Here is a 24245-nt window from a genome sequence, read left to right on the forward strand (position 1 = left end):
ATTTAATTTTAGGGTGTAAAGTTTTAGGTTGTCATATCGCGTGTCATACGGGGGTGTCGTAGCAGGTGTTTGGATATTAATAAAAATTAAACAACGGAATCCGTCAGTAAATCGCGAGACGAATTTATTATATCTAAATAATTTGCTATTAACACATGTGTTACTGTGGTACTTTATTGTTAAATAATAGACTAATTAGGTTTAAAAGATTCACCTCCTAAAGTAGTTGTAATCTATGCAATCAGTTATTTTTTACTCTAAATTTAATATTTAATGCATATGTCAAAATATCTATGAGATAGGATAAACTTTTTGGGAGAAACTAAACAAACTTGTGATTGGTCTACTAATAGCAGCTCATAAAAGAGTAGAATATTTTTGCTAGGAGTATCTCTTTATGTGTTCGAAAACTTATCATTTTTTCGAAAGCAGAGCGAGCTAAAAGCATAAAACAAAATAAACTCTTGATATACCAGGGCGGGAAAACACAGGGTGGAGAGTAGATCAGTTCATAGAGCTACAACGCCGTGTCGCCGTGGCCGTGGGTGTAACTAAATCTGAAAATAAAACAACATACTCCATTGTGTTACTTGTATCACCAACATTGCAAACAGCTTCGACAATTCTCTTCTCGGCTTTTTTCTGCCATTCGATTAAGGATGCGACTAGTTTTTCATTTTCTTTTCCATTTTCTATGACTGAAAGGGAAATTATGCATTTAATTATAAAGACATATAAGTGCTAATATTAAGCAAAACAAAGACGACACAAAGAGAGAGGAGGACTAATTACCTTCTTGCAAATTAAAGGTGGCGCTTTATCACCCATAATTTATTGCTAATCTGTGTCAAGCTAAGAAGACACTCTTTTGGGACCACTTCAGTATACATTGCAATAGACAAAGTCCCCCACACATTGAAATAATTGAAGATTTTTTCAGTGATATAGATTTTCTTACCAGAATAGAGTGCATGCTTTACCAATCTCTGTTGAACATTGAAGCGCAAAGCTTCTGAGATTCCAACTGTAGGTGTTGCCAAAGGTCCCGATCTGAGCTCTTGTAGCCCTTCCTTAGATGAATGGAGAACATTGGTTTTACGTAGCACATAATAGCATCTCTTAAATGCTATATGACCAATCTTAATGTTATAACCACAAAGATATGCATAGCTTGAGGTAAGAACCAGCTTTACTCTCTAAGTGTAATCAAATTGATTCTTGGAAGGAAGATCAGCCTCATGATTAGAAAACCTATACCATACTCCTATAACCAAAACAGTGAATTGAGATAAATGCAATATTGGTCATTAAACTTTTGCCTCATTCTCATCTGGGTCTATGAACTCTTAAAGTGATTATTTGGGTCCTTTAACTTTTCAAGTGAATTCAAATGCATGATGCTTAGACCTAAAATAAACTTAGAATGATCCACTTCAAAAGTTGAACAACCTATGGTGTATTTTACTTTGAAAATTAATGGACCTAGACAAGAATGTGAGAAAAGTTTAGGGACCTATGGTGCATTTCATTCTAGTGAATTCAACGAGAATGTAAAGTAAATTGTTGAAAACAAAGAAAAATACTTACTGTTGTAATGGTAGCCCTCCATGTACAAATCACTACATCCAAAAGGAAAAGTGAGTGGCAATTCATCTTCCTTCTCTGGCACTAACTGAACTAAGAAGACCCCAGACTTTGGTGTGACTAGTTTTCCATTAACTAGTTCTTCATCTTTCTTCAAATTATCATAAATGTTTTTCATCAGTTGATAGTAGCTAGTGAAAATACATGCTGGATGTAGGTACAACTTGAAGACAAAGACTCTAGGCTCCTGAATAGCAAAAAAATAAAAACACGTCAGGGAGTTGTACAACATATCTATACCTACTAATAAAGAGCCAAAATTTCAGTCTGCCCTTTTTTTTTCTGCCAATCTACAGTCCATAATAGCCACAATCTCCAGTCTGTACTCCACGTAATAGCCACAATCTCCAGTCTGCAGTCCTTACGTTACATCCGTATAGGTTAAATAGCCACAATCTCCAGTCTGCAGTCCGTATATGTTACGTTACATCCGTATAGGTTACGTTTCATTTTCCAAATCCAAATAGGACTGCCAATCTGCTAATCCAAATTGGTCTACACGTATAGGTTACGTTACATCCGTATAGGTTACGTTACATTTTACAATAGCTATAATATAGATGTCCAAACCCAAATAGGACTGCCAATCTGCTATATAATATAATATATAGATGTCCAAATCCAAATTGGTCTACAAATATTTTATATAAACAGCCCTAGAGAGATCAAAGTAAAAAAAACATAAAAAAACCTCTTGCGACGCTGCGAGTCCGCCTCTTGCGACGCGAGCTAGGGCCAGCGCCGGCTAGCGAGCCAGTCTCGCCGCCACGTTCCCTGCGAGACAGGCCAGCGCCGGCTAGAGAGCCAGCCTCGCCGCCACGTCCCAGCGCCAGCCAGCGAGCCAGCGTCGCGGCGAGCCAGTCTCGCCGCCACGTTCCCTGCGAGATAAGCCAGCACCAGCTAGCGAGCCAGCCTCGCCGCCACGTCCCCGGCCAGGCAGGCCAGCCGGCCAGAGAGCTAGCGTCTTTATCACTGCCACGCGCAGGCCAGTAAGCCAGCGTCGCTGCCACGTCCCCTTCCATCAAGATGTACACACTGGAGGTCAAGATGTCGGCAATGAAGGTGACATAGAGGCAACTGAAAACCTAAAAACAAAATTGCAACAAGGTAAATTTACTTGAATATATTGCTTTAATGTTTTTCTCTATTGTATTCATGGAAAATATCATATTGTTCTTATTATACACTCTTTTTGATCTACAGATCCATACATTACAAAAAACAATCAGGTAGAAGATACATTAATGGATGCAAAGCAAAAAAAAAGGAAAAGAGAGAGAGAGCGGTATGCTAAGATGACAAATGAAAAAAAGCAGGAAATGCTTAAAAGGCTTCGTGAAGCCTATCATGAAAAGCAAAAAAATAAAGAGTCTCTCAAAGGACCCGCACCTGGATCTACCATCACAGGGCAAGCCCGCCTAATAGTAGGCAATATTATACATCATGAAGATGGCAGGATTGATAGTTGTCAAGATGTACATGCTGCAAATGGCACAGAGAAACTTGGAAACATAATAGGTAAACTTAATTAAATATTGTTTTTTCTTTTCTCTATTACATTAATGCAAAGTATCACACTATATTTAATATTCATTCTTTTGCTTTATAGATTCAAACAAATCAAAAAACAATGAGGAAAACAATCCATTAGGGTTAGAAGATTCAATAATGGATGCCAATGAAAAGAAAAGGAAAAGAGAGAGAGATCGATATGCACATATGAGCAATGAAAAAAAGATAGAAAGAATCAAAAGGAACCGTGAAGAGTATGCAAATATGCAACCAGAACAAAAGGCAGCTAGAATTAAGAAAATTACAGAAAACAAAAAGTTCAAGCGTAGAGCACAAACCAAATATTCAATCGCCTTAGAGAACCCTGCATATACACAACCAGACATGGAAGTTAGAACATCAACCATTGATTTAAATCAAAGGAAGCATGTGACGCCGGGAGAAAGACAAACATTAAATGGAGATGACGACAGGGGGCGTCCACATTTACAAGCCATGATTAATGGTAACACTATAATTATATGATACTTTTGACGCCTCAAGACAAATTACAAGCTCATGTAAAACTAACCATGGTTCTTTTACAGATATTCACGCTTCGATGTGTCCAGCCACCAAAAACAAAGATGAACCACAAACAACCTACAATAAAGATCATGGTAAGTTTATCGAGTTTTTATTTATAGGACAAAATCTAACCTTAAGTATAACTAACCATGCTTCTTGGACAGGTTCTTTGACAGATATTCCCACTTCCACCAAAAATAAAGATGGGCCACAAACAATCTATAGTAATGATCATGGTAAGTTTATCGAGTAATTATTTACAGGACAATATACAACCTTATGTATAACTAACCATACTTCTTGGACAGATATTCCCTCTTCAATGTGTCCAACTACCAAAAACAAAGATGCACCAATATCAGCCTACAATGAAGATCAGGGTATTGTTTATAAAGATATTATTTATGCGCTTATGAAATCGAGAACTAATATAAATTAAAAACATTAATGTGCAGACAATGATGGAGTGATATTTGAACAAGACACCAACGAGGATGAATATATGTTCTCTGCTCAAGGTATGCTAAATATATTCAAAACATGTTATTTAAATTAATTATATACTTTGTTGATTTTTAAATTCTGTTACTAAAAACAGAGTGGGAAATAGATGATGAAATTGAAATCTCAGACAACGAGGAAGATGAGGATTCAAAAGTTTTTGACCCATATGACATTGTCTACAGCAACATACCAGAAAAGGCTCACATGCTCAAAAATGTGCAAAATTGCAAATTTTGCAATGCAAAAAAGTTTGAGTATGAATCCGAAGGCTTATGTTGTAAGAAAGGAGATATCAGACTAGCAAATACAGAGACACCAACTCAACTCATGAGGCTCTGGACAAGCAACGATTCAGATGCACTACATTTTCGAAACAACATAAGGTTCTTCAACGGACACTTCTCATTTACCACTTTATATTGTCAGCTTGACAGAGACATGATTGACATCAGAAACTCCGGCATCTACACCTTTCGAGCACATGGTCAGATATACCACAATGTACCCTCGATTGGTAATACTCCAGCAAATGCCACACACCTAGAGCTCTACTTCTATGATGATGATCCAAGTCTTGAGCATCGTTATCGTCGTTGTCGCAAGGAATTATATGAGCAAGACAAGCATGTAATGAGCATACTCACAGACGTTCTACACGATAACCCATACTCAAAACAGTTTAGAAGTTTGGGACAGGCCCAGAACATCGAGGACTATAGAATTATCTTGAACCTTGACCAAAGATTGGATCAGAGAGTATACAACGAACCAATCACTAAAGAGATAGCTGCAGTATGGATAGAAGGAAACGAAAGAAGAAATACCACTGACAAGAACATAATACTCCATGGCTTAAACGGTGAAGTAAAAGGCATACGATCATACCATGGATGCTATGATCCATTATCATATCCTATATTATTTCCAAAGGGCGAACTAGGTTGGCATCCAGACATCCCAAAAGTCGGTGTAAGCATGGAAGATGTGATAAAGGCTCGTGCAAAGAAAAAATATAATGGCGAGGACCCAGGTTAGTATACCACATTACAAAATTAAATTATGATATATAGCATATGCATCCATGTGAAATTAACTCTTGACTTTTCAATATTATAAAATAGATTCAAACAGCAGGTTGTGCGTAACCATGAGAGAATACTACTGCTACAAATTCCATGTACGACAAAATATTTTCGATCCAGTGTTACATGGCGGACGGCTATTCCAACAGTTTGCTGTAGATACATACATCAAGATCGAAAACTCTAGATTGGACTACTTGTATCATCATCAGAAAGAAATCAGAGCAGACCTATACAAAGGACTCCTGGATAGCATTCAAGCTGGCGAGCAGCAGGGGAATGAAATTGGAAAAAGAATACTTCCATCATCATTTATTGGAGGGCCACGAGATAAACATCGTCGGTATCTAGATGCTATGGCTCTGGTTAGAAAATTTGGAAAACCAGACATATTCCTTACGATGACATGCAACCCTAACTGGGAAGAGATCAAAAATGAACTGAAGTTTGGTCAGACACCACAACATTGCCCAGACCTGGTTGTTCGTGTTTTCAGAGCAAAACTAGAAGAAATGAAGAAGCAGCTATTTGAAAAGAACATTCTCGGAGAGGTCAAGGCTTATACCTATGTTGTAGAATTCCAAAAGAGGGGTCTACCACATGCTCACTTCTTGCTAATCATGACAGGAAAATACAAGTACACATGCCCAGAACAGTACGATAGAATCATCTCCGCCGAGCTACCTAACAAGCACAAATACCCAGAGCTATACAAATTGGTAGTCAAACATATGATGCATGGTCCCTGCGGAGCACTCAACAGATATTGTCCATGCACAAAGAATCGCAAGTCATGCAAGAACAATTACCCAAAGCCGTTTATTGAGACTACAATACAAGGCAAAGACTCTTACCCATTATATAGGAGACGCAACGACGGAAGGTCCGCAATAGTCAGAAAATGCGAACTAGATAACAGGTGGGTTGTTCCTTACAACCCTTACCTATTGATGATGTTCAACTGCCACATAAATGTTGAGATATGCTCGAGCATTAAAGCAGTGAAGTACCTATATAAATACCTATACAAGGGACATGACAAGGCATCTATATCTGTTATCGGGGCAGAAAACGAAGCACAAGTCGACGAGATTCGACAGTACAGAGATGCACGATGGGTGACACCTCCAGAAGCACTGTGGAGAATATATGGCTTTGAATTAAGCAAAATAAACCCTCCGGTCCAGCAGCTGCAGCTGCACCTCCCAAACATGCACATGATTTCATACAATGGCAAAGATAAAATCAAGGATGTTATCAACCGTGGAGGCACAGAAAGGTCAATGCTGACTGCATACTTCGAAAGGAACAACAATGATGAAAAAGCACGTGGCATACTGTACAGAGACTTTCCCGAGAAATATACTTGGAACACACGATACAAGCTATGGCAAACAAGAAAACAGAAAACTGTATACCAGATTGGCAGGTTGGTTGCAGCACATCCAGCTGAAGGAGAACGGTACTATCTTAGGGTACTCCTAAACCATGTTCCGGGCGCAAGGAGCTATGAAGAGCTTAGAACGGTTGATGGTCAAGTAATGCCAACGTTTCGGGACGCTGCAGAAAAAAGAGGACTGATTGAGGCAGACAACACAATAGATGAATGCATGAGAGAAGCTGAGCTGTTCCGAATGCCATCATCCCTGAGAAGACTGTTTGCAACAATCCTGGTGTTTTGCGAACCAAACGACATCCGTAGTCTTTGGAACAATCACCTTGAGGCAATGTCAGAAGACTATAGTAGACACTGCAAGTGCAAGCACACAGTCCAACAAATGGTACTAAAAAATATCAGGGACATGTTGCAGTCAATGGGAAAAGACATAGAATCGTTTCCACTTCCAAAAATTGACATACAACATGACACATCAGATAGTGTACCTAGGGAGATTATTGAGGAATCATCTGTCCAAGTGGACCCAGAGGACACAACTTTGCATGAGTACCTAAACAATGAGCAAAAGATAGCCTACGAGAAGATCCTATCAACAGCTATCAGCAACAAAGGAGGCATCTTCTTCGTTGATGGCCCAGGAGGCACTGGAAAAACATTCCTTTACAGAGCGCTCCTAGCCACCGTGCGTAACCAAGGTAAGATTGCTCTAGCAACGGCCACTTCTGGTGTTGCGGCTTCAATAATGCCTGGAGGAAGAACCGCGCACTCGAGGTTCAAGGTACCACTAAGATTAGACAACACATCAATTTGTGGATTCACAAAACAAAGCGGGACAGCCAAGCTACTACAAGCAGCATCACTAATAATTTGGGACGAAGCATCAATGACTAAGAGGCAAGCGGTTGAGGCACTAGATAAAAGCATGAGAGACATAATGGACAGACGAGATCTACCATTTGGCGGGAAAACAATTGTGTTTGGAGGAGATTTCAGACAAGTCCTTCCTGTTGTCCGAAAGGGTTCAAGAGCACAGATAGTAGACACATCGTTACGCAGATCCGAGCTATGGAATTGCATGCAACACTTGAAGCTCACAAGAAACATGAGGGCTCAAAACGACCCATGGTTCGCCGAATACCTTCTGCGTGTTGGTAACGGCACAGAAGAGACAAATGGTAACGGAGAAATACTTCTGCCTCAAAGCATATGTGTGGAACACAATGAAGAAGATAACGGCTTGGATAAACTGATCAACCATATCTACAAAAAGGATGGTGATTCCTTGAAGGATCCAAAATACATCACATCAAGAGCGATTCTATCCACAAGGAACGACTGCGTAGATAGCATCAACCTAAAAATGATTGATCGCTTTGAGGGGAAGGAGATGGTGTACCACAGCTTTGATTCTGTAGAAGACGACCCACACAACTACTATCCCCTTGAATTCCTGAATAGCCTTACACCGAATGGACTGCCTCCACATATGCTTAAACTCAAACTTAACTGTCCAATCATACTGCTCAGGAATATCGACCCAGCTAATGGACTTTGCAATGGCACAAGACTGGTCGTACGTGGGTTTCAGAAGAATGCAATTGATGCAGAGATTGTGCTAGGACAACACTCAGGAATGCGGGTTTTCTTGCCAAGAATACCGCTATGTCCCTCAGACGATGAGATGTTCCCATTCCGTTTAAAGAGGAAACAATTCCCAGTTAGACTAAGCTTCGCAATGACAATAAACAAGTCGCAAGGTCAAACTATACCAAATGTGGGCGTATACCTGCCTAATCCAGTATTCTCTCATGGCCAACTATATGTTGCGCTGTCTAGAGCGACAGCAACAAAGAACATTAAGGTACTCACAGGAAAACATGAAGAAGAGGAAGACGAGGAAGACAAGAAGAACAAGAAGAAGAAGACAAAGAAGATTAGTACAAGTGAGACATACACTAAGAATATTGTCTACACCGAGGTCCTAACCAAATGAGTGAGATACTGTTGGTAGAAAAAAAATGTAAAATTATTGTGTACATGTATAATATTATTCTGTGCCGTGTCTTTACTCATGACCAACAACATGATGTAACCTCATTCGAGATAATCAAATAGCCAAACAATGTAAAATCAAAATTATAAGTGGACATGGGTGGTTACATGAATTTCCACATAAATTTTCAAATGATCTATTTTAAACCAAACAAGAAAGCTACATGGATTATTACAAAAGAATTATGATTTATAAACACATTCAGTCACTGCAGTCTATTTGAAATTTACAATTCAGCACCAGCTAAGTAATTAATCAGCACTGTTAAATTCTAGAGCATAACTCATGACTAAAATCATTTAGGAATTCAGATTTTGCAAGCAAAACAAAAAATAAACAAGAACTTTCAGGTAATGAACAAATAATTGCAGCCACAAACCTTATTTCTGAATGCACTTCCCATGTATACTGGAATGAACTTCTGTGCCAGTGTGACTCTTCAAATAGTAGCCTGACAAATAATATAACATCAAGCAGCATGACAATAATTTAGAAACAGTTAGGAACTAACATGTCACTAATGGTTCCTATAAAGTCACCAATATCAATATCACACATTTCCTAAAACCTGATATAGTAATGATATCAGGAATGATGCAATGAAAAATTTTAACAAAAAACTAAAGGCCTCTCTTGGAGTCATATGCACAAAAATCTTAGCGATGATTCTCATCTCCCCAACAACTAACTGTAAATCAAAGGTGGCAACTACTGAATTTGAGTTCATTTTTCTTTTACTAAAGCCACTCCTATATATCCTGTTGCTTTTCGTCTTTACAACCAATTCAGACATTCATTGATTCAGAGGGGCAACTACTGAATATGAATTTGAGCTTTTTTTACACAAGGTTGAAGCTACTATATATTCTGTCGCTTTTCGTCTGAAAAAGAATAGGCAGTACTTGGTGCTGCAAGTGCAAATGATATCGAATCAAAGGGTTGACTCTAGAGGTTGAGGATCGGTCTGCACCTAACACTGCACTGACCAAGATTTACATAGGCAGGGCAAACTTTGAACCTGAAGAAAAATGTGCAGGCCATCAAGGGGGCAACATAGGCTGAGCTGGTCATAGCTGTGAGTGAGACAAAGGAGACCTCGTCACTTTGTCACCACTCATCTCCTCTATCTGCAGACTAATTCAACTCACTTGACAATACTGCAGGTGCTGGCCGGATATAATAAATAACAACAGCAGTACAATGTATACTAGACCTTTGTATGACTAATCATCCAAATCCTGAAAGAAAATGTACTTTACAGCCTGCTACCTGAATTCTATTCTACTGCCTTAAGGAAAATACATGCTGGGGAAATTCTAGATCTAGATAAGATTCGCTCTATCGTTGAGTCAAAACAAAACTGCGGCAAGATAATATGCTTGCATGATACATCAACAAAAAACTGAAATCTACAGCAGTACCTAGCTGAAACGGAGAGGGATAGAGAGGGGGGTAAGGTGCCGTACTCTCTTGTTGGCTGACAGATATCATCTGCTCCTCAAACGATGCAACGGCAACAGGAGGATCTGGCTCCGGCTGCCTCAGCGGACGGCGAGAACGCCTTCGTCGTCCTCAGGGACGCCACCTACGGCGAGGCGCCCAGATGGAGTCGCGCAAGGAGGCTCCCCTCCATCCTACCAGCGACGATATGTCTCCTTCACAACCGAACGCGAGAGCTCAACTTGGCCGTCCTTCCTTGGGACATCGCATCGGATCCGCCGCGCCGCGATAGGATGCAGGGAGGGGCGAGCAGATGCGGCGAGGGGACCAGGGCCACCAGCCCCAACTTGATCACCACAGGCATAGGGGCTAGGGACGGGAGTTGAGGAGTGAGCGACCAAGGCCTGGAGTGCCGCCGCCGCCGAACAAACGAGTGAGTGCTTCCCTGCGAACCTAACCCTACTGGGACAAAAAAAAGGCACTGAGGACGAGTTACGAATGGGCCTTATTTACAACACGGCCCAAAACCGGCACCTTCTTCAACCTCACGCACGCACGCACGCACGCAGCGCCATCGTACAAACACGCTCCACGCCACAGTTCGCCTTCCTCCGTGTCTGAGTAGAACTGCCGCACGCTGCATACACGCGCCGCTCAAAGTTCACCTTGCCTCACTCCGTCTCCGAGAAGATCAGCTCACAACACAATGAGTCCCACACGGACTTACCCGCCGTGCCCAAAAGTCAATCTACGCACCGAGTTCAGCTATGGGTTCCATCCATCGATGTCAGCGCGGCCAAAGTTCCCTGATTTGGATACCGAGTTTGAATCGAGATCAAGATAAAAAAAAAAGAAAAAAACTCCGATCAGAAACCCAATCCTTTACCTTTCTGTACGTAATTAGGGAAAGACCTTATCTATTTATATATACTAAAGGTCCTTCAGACAATCTCTACCAATGCAAAAGACTGAGGCCGAACGGCAAGAAGCAAACAGCTCTGCAACAAATTCGTCGACATCCCAACTCGTCAACAAAATCGTCAACATCTTCCTCAACGTGCCTCTCAACGTCAACATCCAATGCACAATCATCAGCAAGGTAACACAACCTTTGATTGTTGAAATCCATGTGATTCAAAAAAACGCATCTATTTTCAGAGACTCTTGTTATGTTGAGTAGCAAATAATTTATATATATAGATATAATTTAATAAATATATATAAGTTAATGTTGCCTGAATCTATGGTAGTTCATAGAAGTTATGTTGATTGATTAAATTTCATTGGCTGTTTCTTATATTAGAAAAAATGGATCGTTACGATGGACCAAGCAAATTTGACAATTTTGATGACCGGCCATCAAAGAAATCAAAAAGTGCTGAATCTGATCCATTGGAATCAGATGTTGATCCAATAACTTCAACTGCATCTCCAAAAAGAGAGACGTCCACTCCAGTTTCGGAATTTATAGAAAAGCAGATGGGTCAAGAAAAAATTTCAGATGAAGCTAATATTGTTGATCCAACAGATACGGTTGCATCGACAAACATACAGACGTTCTCTTCAGATTCTAAAACGAAAGATAAGCAGATTAGAGAAGAACAACTTCAATTGGAGGATGAAGGTGATACATATGACTATCTCCCACAAGGTATTTATGTTAAATTTATATATATTTTTGGTATATAGTCTTTTGATTATAGTACGGAGGATAAAAAACTAATCCATGCAATAAATTATATATGCAGATTATACATTAAGTGATATGGACTTATGTGCTCAAATAATAATAGAAACATCTTCAAAAGACGATTACCTGGTGAAGATGGATGAAATAACTGTGAAACAACATCAGCTATTGTGCCTCCTAGACCAAAGCAAATGGTTAGACGATGATGTAAGTGCACAAAATAATTATTATGAAATATATCACTCATTAGTACAATTAATTTTAATTAATTTATTTTTTTGTAGGTGATCAGTGCTTATATATGTTGTATCAAGGAACAAGTACATCGACAAAATATGGATGAAGCTAAAAAATATTTTGAAAACCCATTTATTACTCGACTGCTTAAAAGGGAAGGCGAATTGGGCGCACATGAAGATGGTAATTTTATTACAGAGATTGTCAGAAAATATCTTGACCATGAAATGGTAACAACTATCTCCATTGTCAATTTCTAGGTTTAAAGATTATTAGCTACTGATAATATATGTCTGCAACTAATACATTAAATTGATTTTAGATTTTCATGCCAATAAATACCAATAACACACATTGGTATTTAGCTGTTTTGGACACAAGAAATTCCAAGATACAAATACTCGATTCATTATGCTGGAAATTCAACCGTGCTGACGTCACTATTATGGTTCGTTTCTATAAATATTTTCATTTAGTCGACGACAGTTTCTAATCAACTGATTATTTAAATAGCTACAGGGACTACAATATCATTTAGACATTATTAAAACTCAGGGAAACTTGAATAACCAAAAATGGCAAGATCTCCATGTTACTAAATGGAAGCTCGTAGAAGAACTAAAAGAACCAATCCAGAAAGACAGGTATGTAAAAAAAAACATATTACAAATTGATTTTGTGGAGTATCTGTATATTGACTACTAAAAAAATCTTATTTTAACTATTCAGTTCATCTTGCGGACTATTTGTATTAAAATTTATGGAATACTGGAATGGACAAACACTAACTCATCCAATTACACAGGTATATATCTACTACGTGTATATAATAAAATAATGTTTAATTTTTCTATATATTAATGATAAATGATATATATGTCTTGTTTCTACCATACAGGAAAAAATTAATCTTTTTAGGTCAAAATTATCTGGTATATTGCTATGCTGGAAATCAAACACAGCGGCAATCATGACAAACTTCAAGGAAGATGCTGACAAAAAGGCTGATTTTGATGATGTTACAATATTGGAGAGTATAGATGCTCAAAATAAATCAAAAGTATTAAGCCCTATGTCTGTTGAAAATAAATACTACTCACTGATGTCTATTCTTTCTAAGATGGGCATACGTGAGTTAGTATGTGGACTTTGTGACTACATCAAATCAATCAATTGTCCACATACATTGGAGTAAGCCCTTTCAAATTATTATTGATTTAATTTAATTTTTAAATTGAATACTACTGACGACATGCATTAACTTATTTTCATTATGTTTAATAGGAAAGTCTGGGTGCAAAACTCAAAACCATATTCCATAAGCTTGACTCTAAAGAAATTGCAAGAAATTCTAAACAATGATATGCCGATGGACATAGATACTTTCAATTTGGTAGTACGAAAGCATATTTACGACGACATCCAAGTGGTGAAGAATCAGAGAGGAAAGATATCAAAGCATTACCTAGACTTGCAATTTTGGGTATGTTCATAACCTCAAAAAATATATAAATTAATTTCTTTTACCAAACTTATTAATACTTATAAAAATTTATATGTATCATAGATGACGACAGATTATGGACGACACCCAAACTTTAGGAAAAAATTAGATGTTGAACAACTAGCAAATTCAGTTCGTTCCTGGCCTGAGAATAACTATAGTGTTTCATCGTGCAGATTGGTAAGGACACTCTCATATATATATATATATATATATACCTATAAGCATTAATGTATTTTTTAATAAATAACTAATTTCTCAACTATTTCAGATTCTTATTCCAATACAACTCTATGGTGAATTTAATCTATTCATATTGGACAAAGATATCAGAACTATATACATTTTGGACCCAAATCCTCTTGATCCCACCTACCAATACAACCCAGATGGAAGATACGTGAAGAAACTTTTATGGATTGCTGAATACTTACCTAAAGCCATGTCTACTGTATGCCCTAGATCTAGATGGAATGAAAATGTTTTCCTATGGCGACAAAAAATATTATATGATATTCCAATTTACAAAAGGTAAAATAGCTTTTGAATATATATATATATATAGTATTTTCTTATAATGAATATTATGTCTTTGACCATTTATCTGTACATATATAACAGGGAACTGTCGGGTTATGTTGTTTCAATCTTCATGTCAGCATGGAAAGGCGAAGAGCTGAAATTGCCGTTTTTAATGGTAACTACCGTAATATTTTAATCAAATAATTTGAAACACATATATCTCTAGAATTGCATATTCACTCACAATAATCATTGTGCAGGATGAATATGAACTCAGAAAACAAATGTTGGGACAACTACTCACGTACAAGGATAACGAATGTGAAGACAACATGCCTCTTGGAGTCCTAGAGATCATTAAATGTATTAGAAATATTTAAAGTTCATGTGACGTTAGCTTAGACAAAAAACAAGTTAACAAATTACTTCTAATAATTCTAATTATGTTTATACAACAAAAAACAGACAAATTCAATATCATTAGAGTTCAACAATCATCAACTTTGATTTGTTTTACAAATACCATCATTGAATAAAAATATTATACAAAAAGAAATAATTCGGGAACTCTAACAAAGTGAAAAATTGGATAAAAAATATCCTTAATATATATATATACACCCGTGGCAACGCACGGGCATATTTACTAGTGACTTTTAAATTTTAATATTTATACAATTAGTAGGCCATATTTAGCTACTCTAGAATCAACTAAAAGTCTAAAACACTAAAATAATGATTCATGTGCAAAAGTGGAAAAAACATTTAAAACAAAAATCACTTGTCATTCACATGTCCAAAAGCGAATAATTGTTTCCACAAACCTTTTTTGCGTGAACGTGCCTTCGCATATTACATAGGGGACGAAAAAATAAAATACAATTTACATTAGTAGGGGGAGAAAAAACCAAATACAAGACCACAACTATTGCCCTAGTGCTGAGAGAAGCACCACAAGCTGAGAGCACTTGTTAATTACAACATTATAAAGATTGATATCGCAGCCACAACAAGGCAGGCTGGACATGGGATTAAAGTTAAACTAACAGCGGAGTAGCAAAACTAGGCTAAATATTGGATTAGGATACATTAGGATCGTGTAATCCTAAATTGCCTTATCTCTAAGGGAGGTTTCTTCTCCCTAAGCAATACATTCCTATAAAATCCATCCCCATGAAGCTCACCAACATAATTCAATTCCACAAATTTTATTCCTCTTACATGGTATCATGAGACTCTAATTCATTTCCTAACCTTAGCCATTGCACACCCCCGAGGAGATCAGTCTTCGCCAGGAGCAGCACCACTGTCTAAGCAGCGAATCCTATTAATCCAACCGCCATCATCATCGTCGTCGTCGTCGTCGTCGTCATCGTCGTCGTCGTCAAGCAACAAATCAGTCCTACCTCCTCACGCTTGCAGCCAGGCTGCCGCCACATTGTTCTCCAGGCTCATTGGTTGTATCAACATGCTAAAATCCATATCATTGCCTCCGCTATGTGGTTCACGTATGTGAATGGTGGAAGAGCAGAGCTAGCAAAGAAGGCCTTGCATGTAGAGGCTACCCCGCACTGCGATTTAGAGCCTCTAAATGTTTCTAACTATTGATTATGCAGCCCAAACTTCACCGAATATCGTTACCGACGGACCAGAATTGTGGTGTAAGCGCAAAGGGCTTAATTGAAGTATCTTTGAGCCAGTAGTCTGACCAAAATTGAATCTGCTCACCATCTCCTACCACTAAAGTGATAGAAAGCAAAACTGTCAACCTTATACGGAACTGCTGACCATGTTCTACTGTCATTAGTTCTCTTGAGTCATTCGAACTGAGGCAGCAGGCTACACACATTCAAATTTGTGATCCCCAGACCACCCCCACTCGAGCGGTTTGCAGACTATCTGCAATGCTACCTTGCAACGATCTCATTAACCTCTAAGGGCAGTCCCAATGGTACATTTATTGTAGTTTCTATGTCTATTAATTAGTATGACAGCTCAGCTTTTTGATGATGTGACATGTGATTTAATGAAGAGAGAGGGGATAAAACAAAGAAACGATTTCTTGCGGACAGAACCGTGTCGACGCAAGCACCGATGCCTGTAGAAACCAGAGAAACGCCATTGGGGAGACTCTAGTCGTTTCGATAGGCCTTCAATGCCGATCCGCCCTGATCCGTTGTGCCGCCGCCAGCGCTCCGCTCCCGCGCGGTCGCGCGCTTCTCCCTCTGCTCCGCTCCCGCGCTCCTTCCTCCTCTTTCCCGCGCGCCCTCCTTTCCCCGCGCGATTCCGCCGCAGCATCGTCTTCCCGCGCGACCCGCCTCGATCCGTTGTGCCGCCGCCGCCGCTTCGCTCCCGCGCGGTCGCGCTTCTCCCTCTCCTCCGCTCCCGCGCTCCTTCCTCCTCTTTCCCGCGCGCCCTCCTTTCCCCGCGCGATTCTCCCGCCGCAGCATCGTCTTCCCACGCGCGCTCGGCTTCCATCGATTTGTCCTCAAATATGTGACCAAACCCTAAATCGCAAATCCTTGTTGAATCCAGCCCCAATCCTTTCCCAATCTCTACAAACATGAATCCTCTTCGGCCACCATCGTCAAGCTTGAAGCAAAGCAAGGGAGGACAGAGTCGAGCAGAGCAAGGGAAGGGTGCTCCTGTCGCCCGCTTTGGTTCGGTCTCTGCAGTTGGCGCCGCTCCTGGGTCGAGTTCGGCCGCTCCTACATCTCCAACACTCGGCAATCTCCAAGACGCTGGATTCCCTCAGTGGTGGACAAGCTCTTCTCCTATAGGCTCAAGTGAAGGGTAAGTTTCAACGTTAATCACTGGAATATCTGGTTCTTCATTTTTTTGGATTATTGCAATAGTTGTCGTATTACTGGAATCTATAGTTCTTATTTTTTCTATATTATATGATAGTTATCTTTCTCAATTAATCTGTACAAAATGTCTAGCTCTCAATTAATCTGTACAGAATGGTGAATATTGATTGTCTTCAAATAAACTTGTGTACAGTTCATGAATGTTTTTTAATTTGTAGAATTTTAGTTAACCCTGTTACCTGTGGTGTTGTCATGCTGGCTAACTCCATGTGTTATGGAATTTTCAGGATGTACCCACCAGGTGGGTTTACCAATTTTATCCAGTCAAACAACTCAGAAAATTTCCATTTAATTGGTAGTACAATTTCTCCAACTACTCCAAATCTGAAGAGAAGTCTGCCAGATGAAGCCAATGCACAAGACAAAGAAACAATTAATGTTGATGCAGATGAAACCAACGAGGACGAGAGAACTGAGAGGCGATTGAATTGGACGAAGGATGAGGACATAAGATTGGTAAGCAACTTTCTTAGTTTCTGAACCTTGAGCTTGAGTTTAGAAAAAAATCAGTTTCGTTTTGAACTCTCGGTTATTGTGTTTATGAATGTAGGCTGCATCTTGGTTGCGTAATTCAAAGGATCCAGTAGATGGAACTGATAGGAGGACAGATCAATTTTGGGAGGATGTTACTAAAGAATACAATAAAAGCACAGAGGTTTGTCGTAGAAGAAACCGAAACCAACTAAAGATCCGTTGGGATCGTGTTAAGAAACCAGTAATGGATTTCCATGGGTGCTGGGTTAAAACCAACAAAGTCTACAGAAGTGGTGTGAGTGATGACCAATTGATGGAAATTGTTGAAAACATGTATGCTAAAGACCATAGTGATAAAGATTTCATGCTAAAGCACTTTTGGAAGGTTGTGCGAAATGAAAGGAAGTGGTCTGCATATGTTAAAAGAGAACAAGATAAAGATCAGAACAAGGGTGCAACTAATAGGCCGACTGATGTGGTTAATTTGGAAGAAAATCCTAGTATTCGTCCTATTGGGCATAAGAAGGCTAAGGATGAGCTATATGGCAAAAAGAAGACACCTCAAGCGTATTATGCTATTAGTGAGAAGCTAGATAAGTACATTGAAGTTAGCACAGCAGCTAGGAAGGACCGTGAAAAGATGTCGGAGACTCAAAAAATCTTGGCAAATAGTAAGGTTGAAGCTGCTAGGTTGAATGAAATGGCTGCAGAAAAGCAATTGAAATGTAGAATGCTAGAGACTTATAAAGACTTGTTGTTAGCACCAACCAGTAATCTGAATGCTCAAGCTTTGGCTGAGAGGGACAAAGCTATGGAGAGTATGAGATTGGCCTTATTTGCTACAGAAAATAATTAAGGTATTTACATATCTATTTATTTATTTATTTATTGTTGCTATGAAACTGAAATTAGTGTGGACAATTAAGTATTGAGTAGCACTATTTGTTTGTTGTGAAACTGAAACTAAAATTAGTGTGAAATTGAAAATAGCACTAGTGGTAATACTGCATGCTGTACTAATTATTTGAAACTGAAAATAGCACTAGTGTGAAACTGAAATTCGTGTGAATACTGCATGCTGTACTAATTATTTGTGTGAAAAGCACTAATGGGTGTGAACAGCCCACTATACTTAGCCTCTCGTGTATATATATCTGGACTACATAACAACTAGTTCTGTAGTTCCTCTCTCTGTAGTTCTCTTCTCTGTAGTTCTCCTCTCTGCCTACTCCTAATGTCTCACCAGCCACCATCAGATGCTGAACCTCATGACGAGGATGGCAGCATAGACCCAGAAGATCTATACACACTTGATGAATTTGAAGCTGAGCAAGAAATACTAGAAGATCTGGAAGATGGAATGCTGGAAGAATTGAAGAGTGGGCTTCAAGCGCTAGAAGAAGGAAGTAGACGCAATAGTGGGCCAAGAAGATACATAGCAAGGCCTCGAGAAGATGCCAACCGACGACTTATGGATGATTATTTCATTGAGAATCCCCTATATAATTCTACAATCTTCCGTAGAAGGTTTAGGATGAGGAGGGATCTGTTTCTCAAGATTGTCAATGCCCTCGGTGAGTGGTCTCCGTTTTTCATCTTAAGATCAGATGCTGCTAATCGCCCTGGGCTATCTCCAATTCAAAAATGTACTGCTGCTATACGGCAACTAGCTAATGGAAGCCCTGCAGACCAGCTTGATGAGTACATTAAAATTGGTGAAAGTACTGCTGTAGAGTGTTTGAAGTTATTTGTGAAGGGGGTGATTGAAGTTTTTGGGACGGAGTATTTGAGGAGACCGACCGTACAAGATGTTGAACGTTTAATGGAGATAGGTGAGCGTCGTGGGTTTCCAGGCATGCTAGGGAGCATTGACTGTATGCATTGGCACTGGGAGAAATGTCCATATGCATGGAAGGGTATGTATACCCGCGGTGATCACGGTGTGCCAACAATCATTCTAGAGGCAGTTGCTTCGCACAATCGTTGGATATGGCATGCTTTCTTTGGTGTTGCCGGATCGAACAACGATATCAACGTGCTGAACCAATCACATTTGTTTGTGGAGCAGCTGAGAGGAGAATCTCCTAAAGTGCAGTACACTATCAATGGAAGAGAATATGATACCGGCTATTACCTAGCTGATGGTATATATCCAGAGTGGCCTGTTTTTGTGAAGTCTATACGTAAACCACAATTAGACAAACATAAATTATTTGCACAATAGCAAGAAGGGGCAAGGAAGGATGTTGAATGCACCTTTGGTATTTTGCAGTCTCGCTTTTGTATTTTGCGCAGACCAGCACGTTTGTTCGAGCAAGGGGATCTAGAGAATATCATGCTTGCTTGCATAATTCTCCACAACATGATAATCGAAGATGAGAACGATATAGACCAAGTTCCATTTGATTTGAATGAGGAAGGCAGCACATATATTGTTCAAGAACCTACAATCTCTCATGGACAGAACCTAGAGATGGAAGACGTGATTAACAGAAATACTTCCTTACATGATCGCCAAGCACACAAACAACTCCAAAATGATTTGATTGATCATATTTGGCAAAAGTTTGGAAATTTATATAGGCAAAATAATTAGGTATATATCTTCAAATATAGCTTTCTGTGATCTTGGTAGTTTGTTTGTAGACATTGCACTGAGTATTATTTTTTTTAAAAAGAAATCTCCTAATCACTATTTCTTTACTTGCATATGATGGTTTCTAGAGATTTGAGGTAACCTGATGACTTATGTGGATTTGAGGTGATCTGGTACCATCTGCAGTACATGTGCAACCTCCATCTGATGGCTTTTGGAGTACAAGTGCAACCTACCTGATATATGGATGTGCTACCATATTTTTTTTACTTTACATATTATGAACTTTTGTTCTTCAGTATAACTATTTGTGGTTCTGTTTTCTTTATCTCCAGATGGAACTTAAGCAGATATCTTTATCTTTGGATTGATATTATTAATTATTGTATGAACCGTATATGTTTGTCAGTATGAACTGTATGTGTTTGTTAGCGTGTGTATGACAATACACTTGATTTGCTGGCAGCCATCACACATTTGATTTATTGCCAGCTACGTACGTTTGGTGAAGCCAGCTGATCCTCCTATGTTTGTTGTTGCATTTAAGTTGCTATTTATGTGAACAAATTTATAGAAACCACGGGTTGGGAAGGAGTGGTTTCTTGGTGAGGTTTCCTATGCTATAGAAACTACTTAGTTTCTATCATTGGGACTGCCCTAAGGGCACTCACAATGCAAGACTCTATCACAGAGTCCAAGACATTTAATTACATATTATTTATGGTATTTTGCTGATGTGGCAGCATATTTATTGAAGAAAGAGGTAGAAAAAATAAGACTCCAAGTCTTATTTAGACTCCAAGTCCACATTGTTCGAGATAATAAATAATTTAGACTCTATGATAGAGTCTGTATTGTAAGTGCCCTAAGTCACCCTTCCATAGGAAGGCTCTTCAGCACTGGTCGTGGAGAAAAAATTCACCGAAGTTATGCCTTGTGCGATTCAGAAGGCCAATAGGAGACATCCAAAGTCGAGGCGTGCGACCCCATGATTCCTACCCCTAGCTACGCGTAGAGAGGATTAGCAATGTCTGTGCTAATTAAAGCAGCCACCAACGTTGGCGGCTGGGAGGGAAGGCGAGGCACCAGGCCGTAGCAGCCAACGGCGATGGAAGTCGACTACCTTCGTTCACCTGCTGGTTGATGATCGGGGTGCAGAGGAGGGTCTGGCTAGCGCTGAAGAGGAAGACCGACGGTGGCACCCAGCTGGCATCAGGTGGGGCCGTGGGGAGAGAAGTGATTCGAGTGACATTGAAAAGCAACGCAACAGAGAAGTTTTCCTGGCAAAAATTTAGCAAGCCACGGTGTCGCACACGCCATTCGGCTAGCTAGGTGAAAAGGAGAATGAGCTGCAAACAAGAGAAAGAATAGCGAGAGCACTTGCTAATCAAAACCATTTTTTGTTAAACGAAAATGCAGTGAAACACATTTCACTCTCATTCCCGGTCACCACCCACAATTAGAGGAAAAAATTAACTCTCCCTTTACCACCGTATAATCTGATTTTCCTCTGTAAACTTCGAACTCAAACATCTTACCTAAGTAAAATCATTCAAGTTTCCTCTATGTCCTGCTTTGAAGTGATTTTGAAAGTGGTTTTATTTATTTATTTATTTGCTAAAAATATAGTAAATACTTGATAAGGTTTTTACAATGAATGTCTCTAAGTTTCTAAAATTTCTAGATATTGATTGTGGTACGACAAATCAAAATTAATTATTTAGCACTCATGAAACTATCTTTAGAAATTTCCATGAAATAGATTTAGCTAAAAACATAGGCCGAGGAAAATATCTAGAGCAATGTAGAAAAAATCCAAAATATCCTAGTTGATGTCTAAAAGTATTTTGAAATTTTTTTCACAGCGAAAAACATGAGATACAATAAGTATGACTGTGAAAGTGAGGTCTTGTTTAGTTCTAATTTTTTTTAAGATTTTCCATCACATCGAATCTTGCGACACATATAAAACATTAAATATAGATTAAAAATAATAAATTATACAGTTTGTTTGTTATTTGCAAGACCAATCTTTTGAATCTAATTAGTTCATGATTGAATAATAATTATTAAATACAAATAAAAGTATTATAGTAACCAAACCTGAAAATTTTCGCGATAACAAGTTCTGAGACGGTGACAAGCGCGTTGCAATGTGGCGAAATGGCTGCTGGTCGATTGATAACTATGAACGAGAGCTCTAGTGCATAAACTCTGGGCATTCCTACGGTGGGGCATTGGAGAAATCCGGTCAAATCTATGGGTTTTGAGTAAAAAAAAGCACCCTCTCTAGACTCTAATTCTGGTGTGTTTCTCCGATGAAGCAACGGGGAATTTCAGTGAGTCGATCAAATAGCAAAAGTTATACAACAAGATAATTGGGATAATTGAAGAAATGCATGATATTTGGGTTGATGAAATAAATGGTTCACAAGCATTGGAAAGCATATCTAAGTAATGTAAAGGCACCGGCTTGGACAATGATGGGAATATGTCAACTTGTGAAATTAAGATATTAGGCCAAGACAGGTGCTAGATTTTGAGCTTATTCACTTGAGCTTATCTATCGAATATACCAAGTATTCAACAGTGTTTTTCTCTCGTAATAAATCAGCGAGCAGTATTTTCAACCATGACTTTTCAGACAAGCAAACAAGCTCGAAGAAGATGTTGATTTATTGAGAGTGACACCTCCAAGTTCAACCAATGATCAAGACATACCAAGCAGTAATGGTGCTCATGCTCAATTTAATGACCAAGATCAAGTCGCCATGTATAGGAAAAATAAAAACTAGAGAATAAAATCAATCAGAATAACTTTAATAAAAGAAATAAATATGGAGTGATAAACTTTTTTTCTTTGACCGTTTGCCATAAATTATATTTGGTAGGTTGTGACTTTGAGTTAGGGAGTCAGGATGCAATTGCAGTCATCCTCGTCGCCGCGCGCCTGGGAGGTTTGTTAGAATTGAATTTCCGACTCTATGTTCGTATTTGCTGGGAGCCTCATCGCTTGAGTTTATTTATCGAATTTATCAAACATGTAGTAGTGTTTTTTTCACATAACAAATTAGCAAACAGTATTTCAGTTATAACTTTTTGTGAGACTCCTAGTGTAAGGCCTTGTTTAGTTCGCAAAAATTTTCAAAATTTTCCATCACATCGAATCTTTGTCCGCATGCATGGAGCATTAAATATAGACGAAAATAAAAACTAATTGCACAGTTTATCTATAATTTATGAGATGAATCTTTTGAGCCTAGTTACTCCATGATTGGACAATGTTTGTCAAATAAAAACGAAAGTGCTACAGTAGCCAAAAACCAAAAAATTTACGAACTAAACAAGGCCTAAGTTAGGTGCTAGAATGACTGTAGGTGCTAGGATAGCGTGTTTGGCGGTAGTTCAAAATGGCAACGGTACGTACCGATGGGTACTGGCCACTCATACCAGCACCCACCAGGTTAAAACCTATTTCATCGGGTTATCCGCGAAAGTAGACGGGTAAGGAATTCATTCCATACCTGCACCCGACGGGTAATTCTTACCCGACGGGTATTCCATACCCGAAAATATACCTGAGTTCAACAAAAATATAACAACTTTCAGCAAGTTAAATATCACAACTTCCAGGAAATTAAACATAACAACCTCCAACAAATTAATAGTAGCATTAGTAGCACACAAGCCGCTCAACACTTTCCACGTTCAGAAGCGCCTGGTGCACGAGCGGCAGCAGCCCCTGGTGGAAATTTCATGGGTTATATGGGCTAAATTACTTAGGTGTGGGTATTTCTTACCCACGGGTACGCATGTATGGGTACTACTATTCCACACCTGTACCCGCCATACCCGATGGGTAAAGGATTTCGTCCAATAATATATCCGCACATTCCATACCCGTGTTCTTAGCGGGTAAAACCCGTCGGATACTCAGATACCCGTTGCCACTCCTAGCGCTAGCTATGGACGCAAAAGTGTAGCACTGATGACCTGTTTTAGATTTTCTTTTAGAGCAAATTATTAGAAAATATCTGTCATTGAATTATTTTTCCTTTCTACAGTAATATTTATTAGACAGGTTACGAAACTAAGGTCTGCTTAGTTCCTCATTTGGCCTAATTTTTTTTGGATTTTAGCCTATCATTCTA

At 39.1% G+C, this 24245-nt stretch overlaps 2 protein-coding genes across 16 annotated transcripts; one reads left to right on the forward strand and one right to left on the reverse strand.

The window, feature by feature from the left end:
- Positions 448 to 12768, reverse strand: LOC110430580. 15 transcript variants are annotated; one of them, XM_021448380.1, is made up of 7 exons: positions 10228 to 11210; positions 9141 to 9212; positions 6728 to 6869; positions 4021 to 4055; positions 3872 to 3942; positions 3728 to 3798; positions 448 to 2729 (listed from the first exon to the last, which is right to left on the reverse strand). In XM_021448380.1, exons 3-7 carry the CDS (start codon positions 6752 to 6754, stop codon positions 2310 to 2312), a joined length of 624 nt encoding a protein of 207 aa, XP_021304055.1. In that variant the 5' UTR covers positions 6755 to 6869; positions 9141 to 9212; positions 10228 to 11210; the 3' UTR covers positions 448 to 2309. The 15 variants fall into 15 exon arrangements, 4 of the variants coding, with proteins under 4 accessions (XP_021304055.1, XP_021304057.1, XP_021304056.1 ...); XR_002447940.1 differs by having other exon boundaries at positions 448 to 3798; positions 4016 to 4055; positions 10228 to 11236; XR_002447938.1 differs by having other exon boundaries at positions 448 to 3798; positions 4016 to 4086; positions 10228 to 11236.
- On the forward strand, positions 18733 to 19722 carry LOC8064730. The gene has a single exon (XM_002440272.2). It carries the CDS (start codon positions 18733 to 18735, stop codon positions 19720 to 19722), a length of 990 nt encoding a protein of 329 aa, XP_002440317.2.

This window comes from Sorghum bicolor, chromosome 9 (genome assembly GCF_000003195.3).
Source record: "Sorghum bicolor cultivar BTx623 chromosome 9, Sorghum_bicolor_NCBIv3, whole genome shotgun sequence".
NCBI lineage: Eukaryota > Viridiplantae > Streptophyta > Magnoliopsida > Poales > Poaceae > Sorghum > Sorghum bicolor.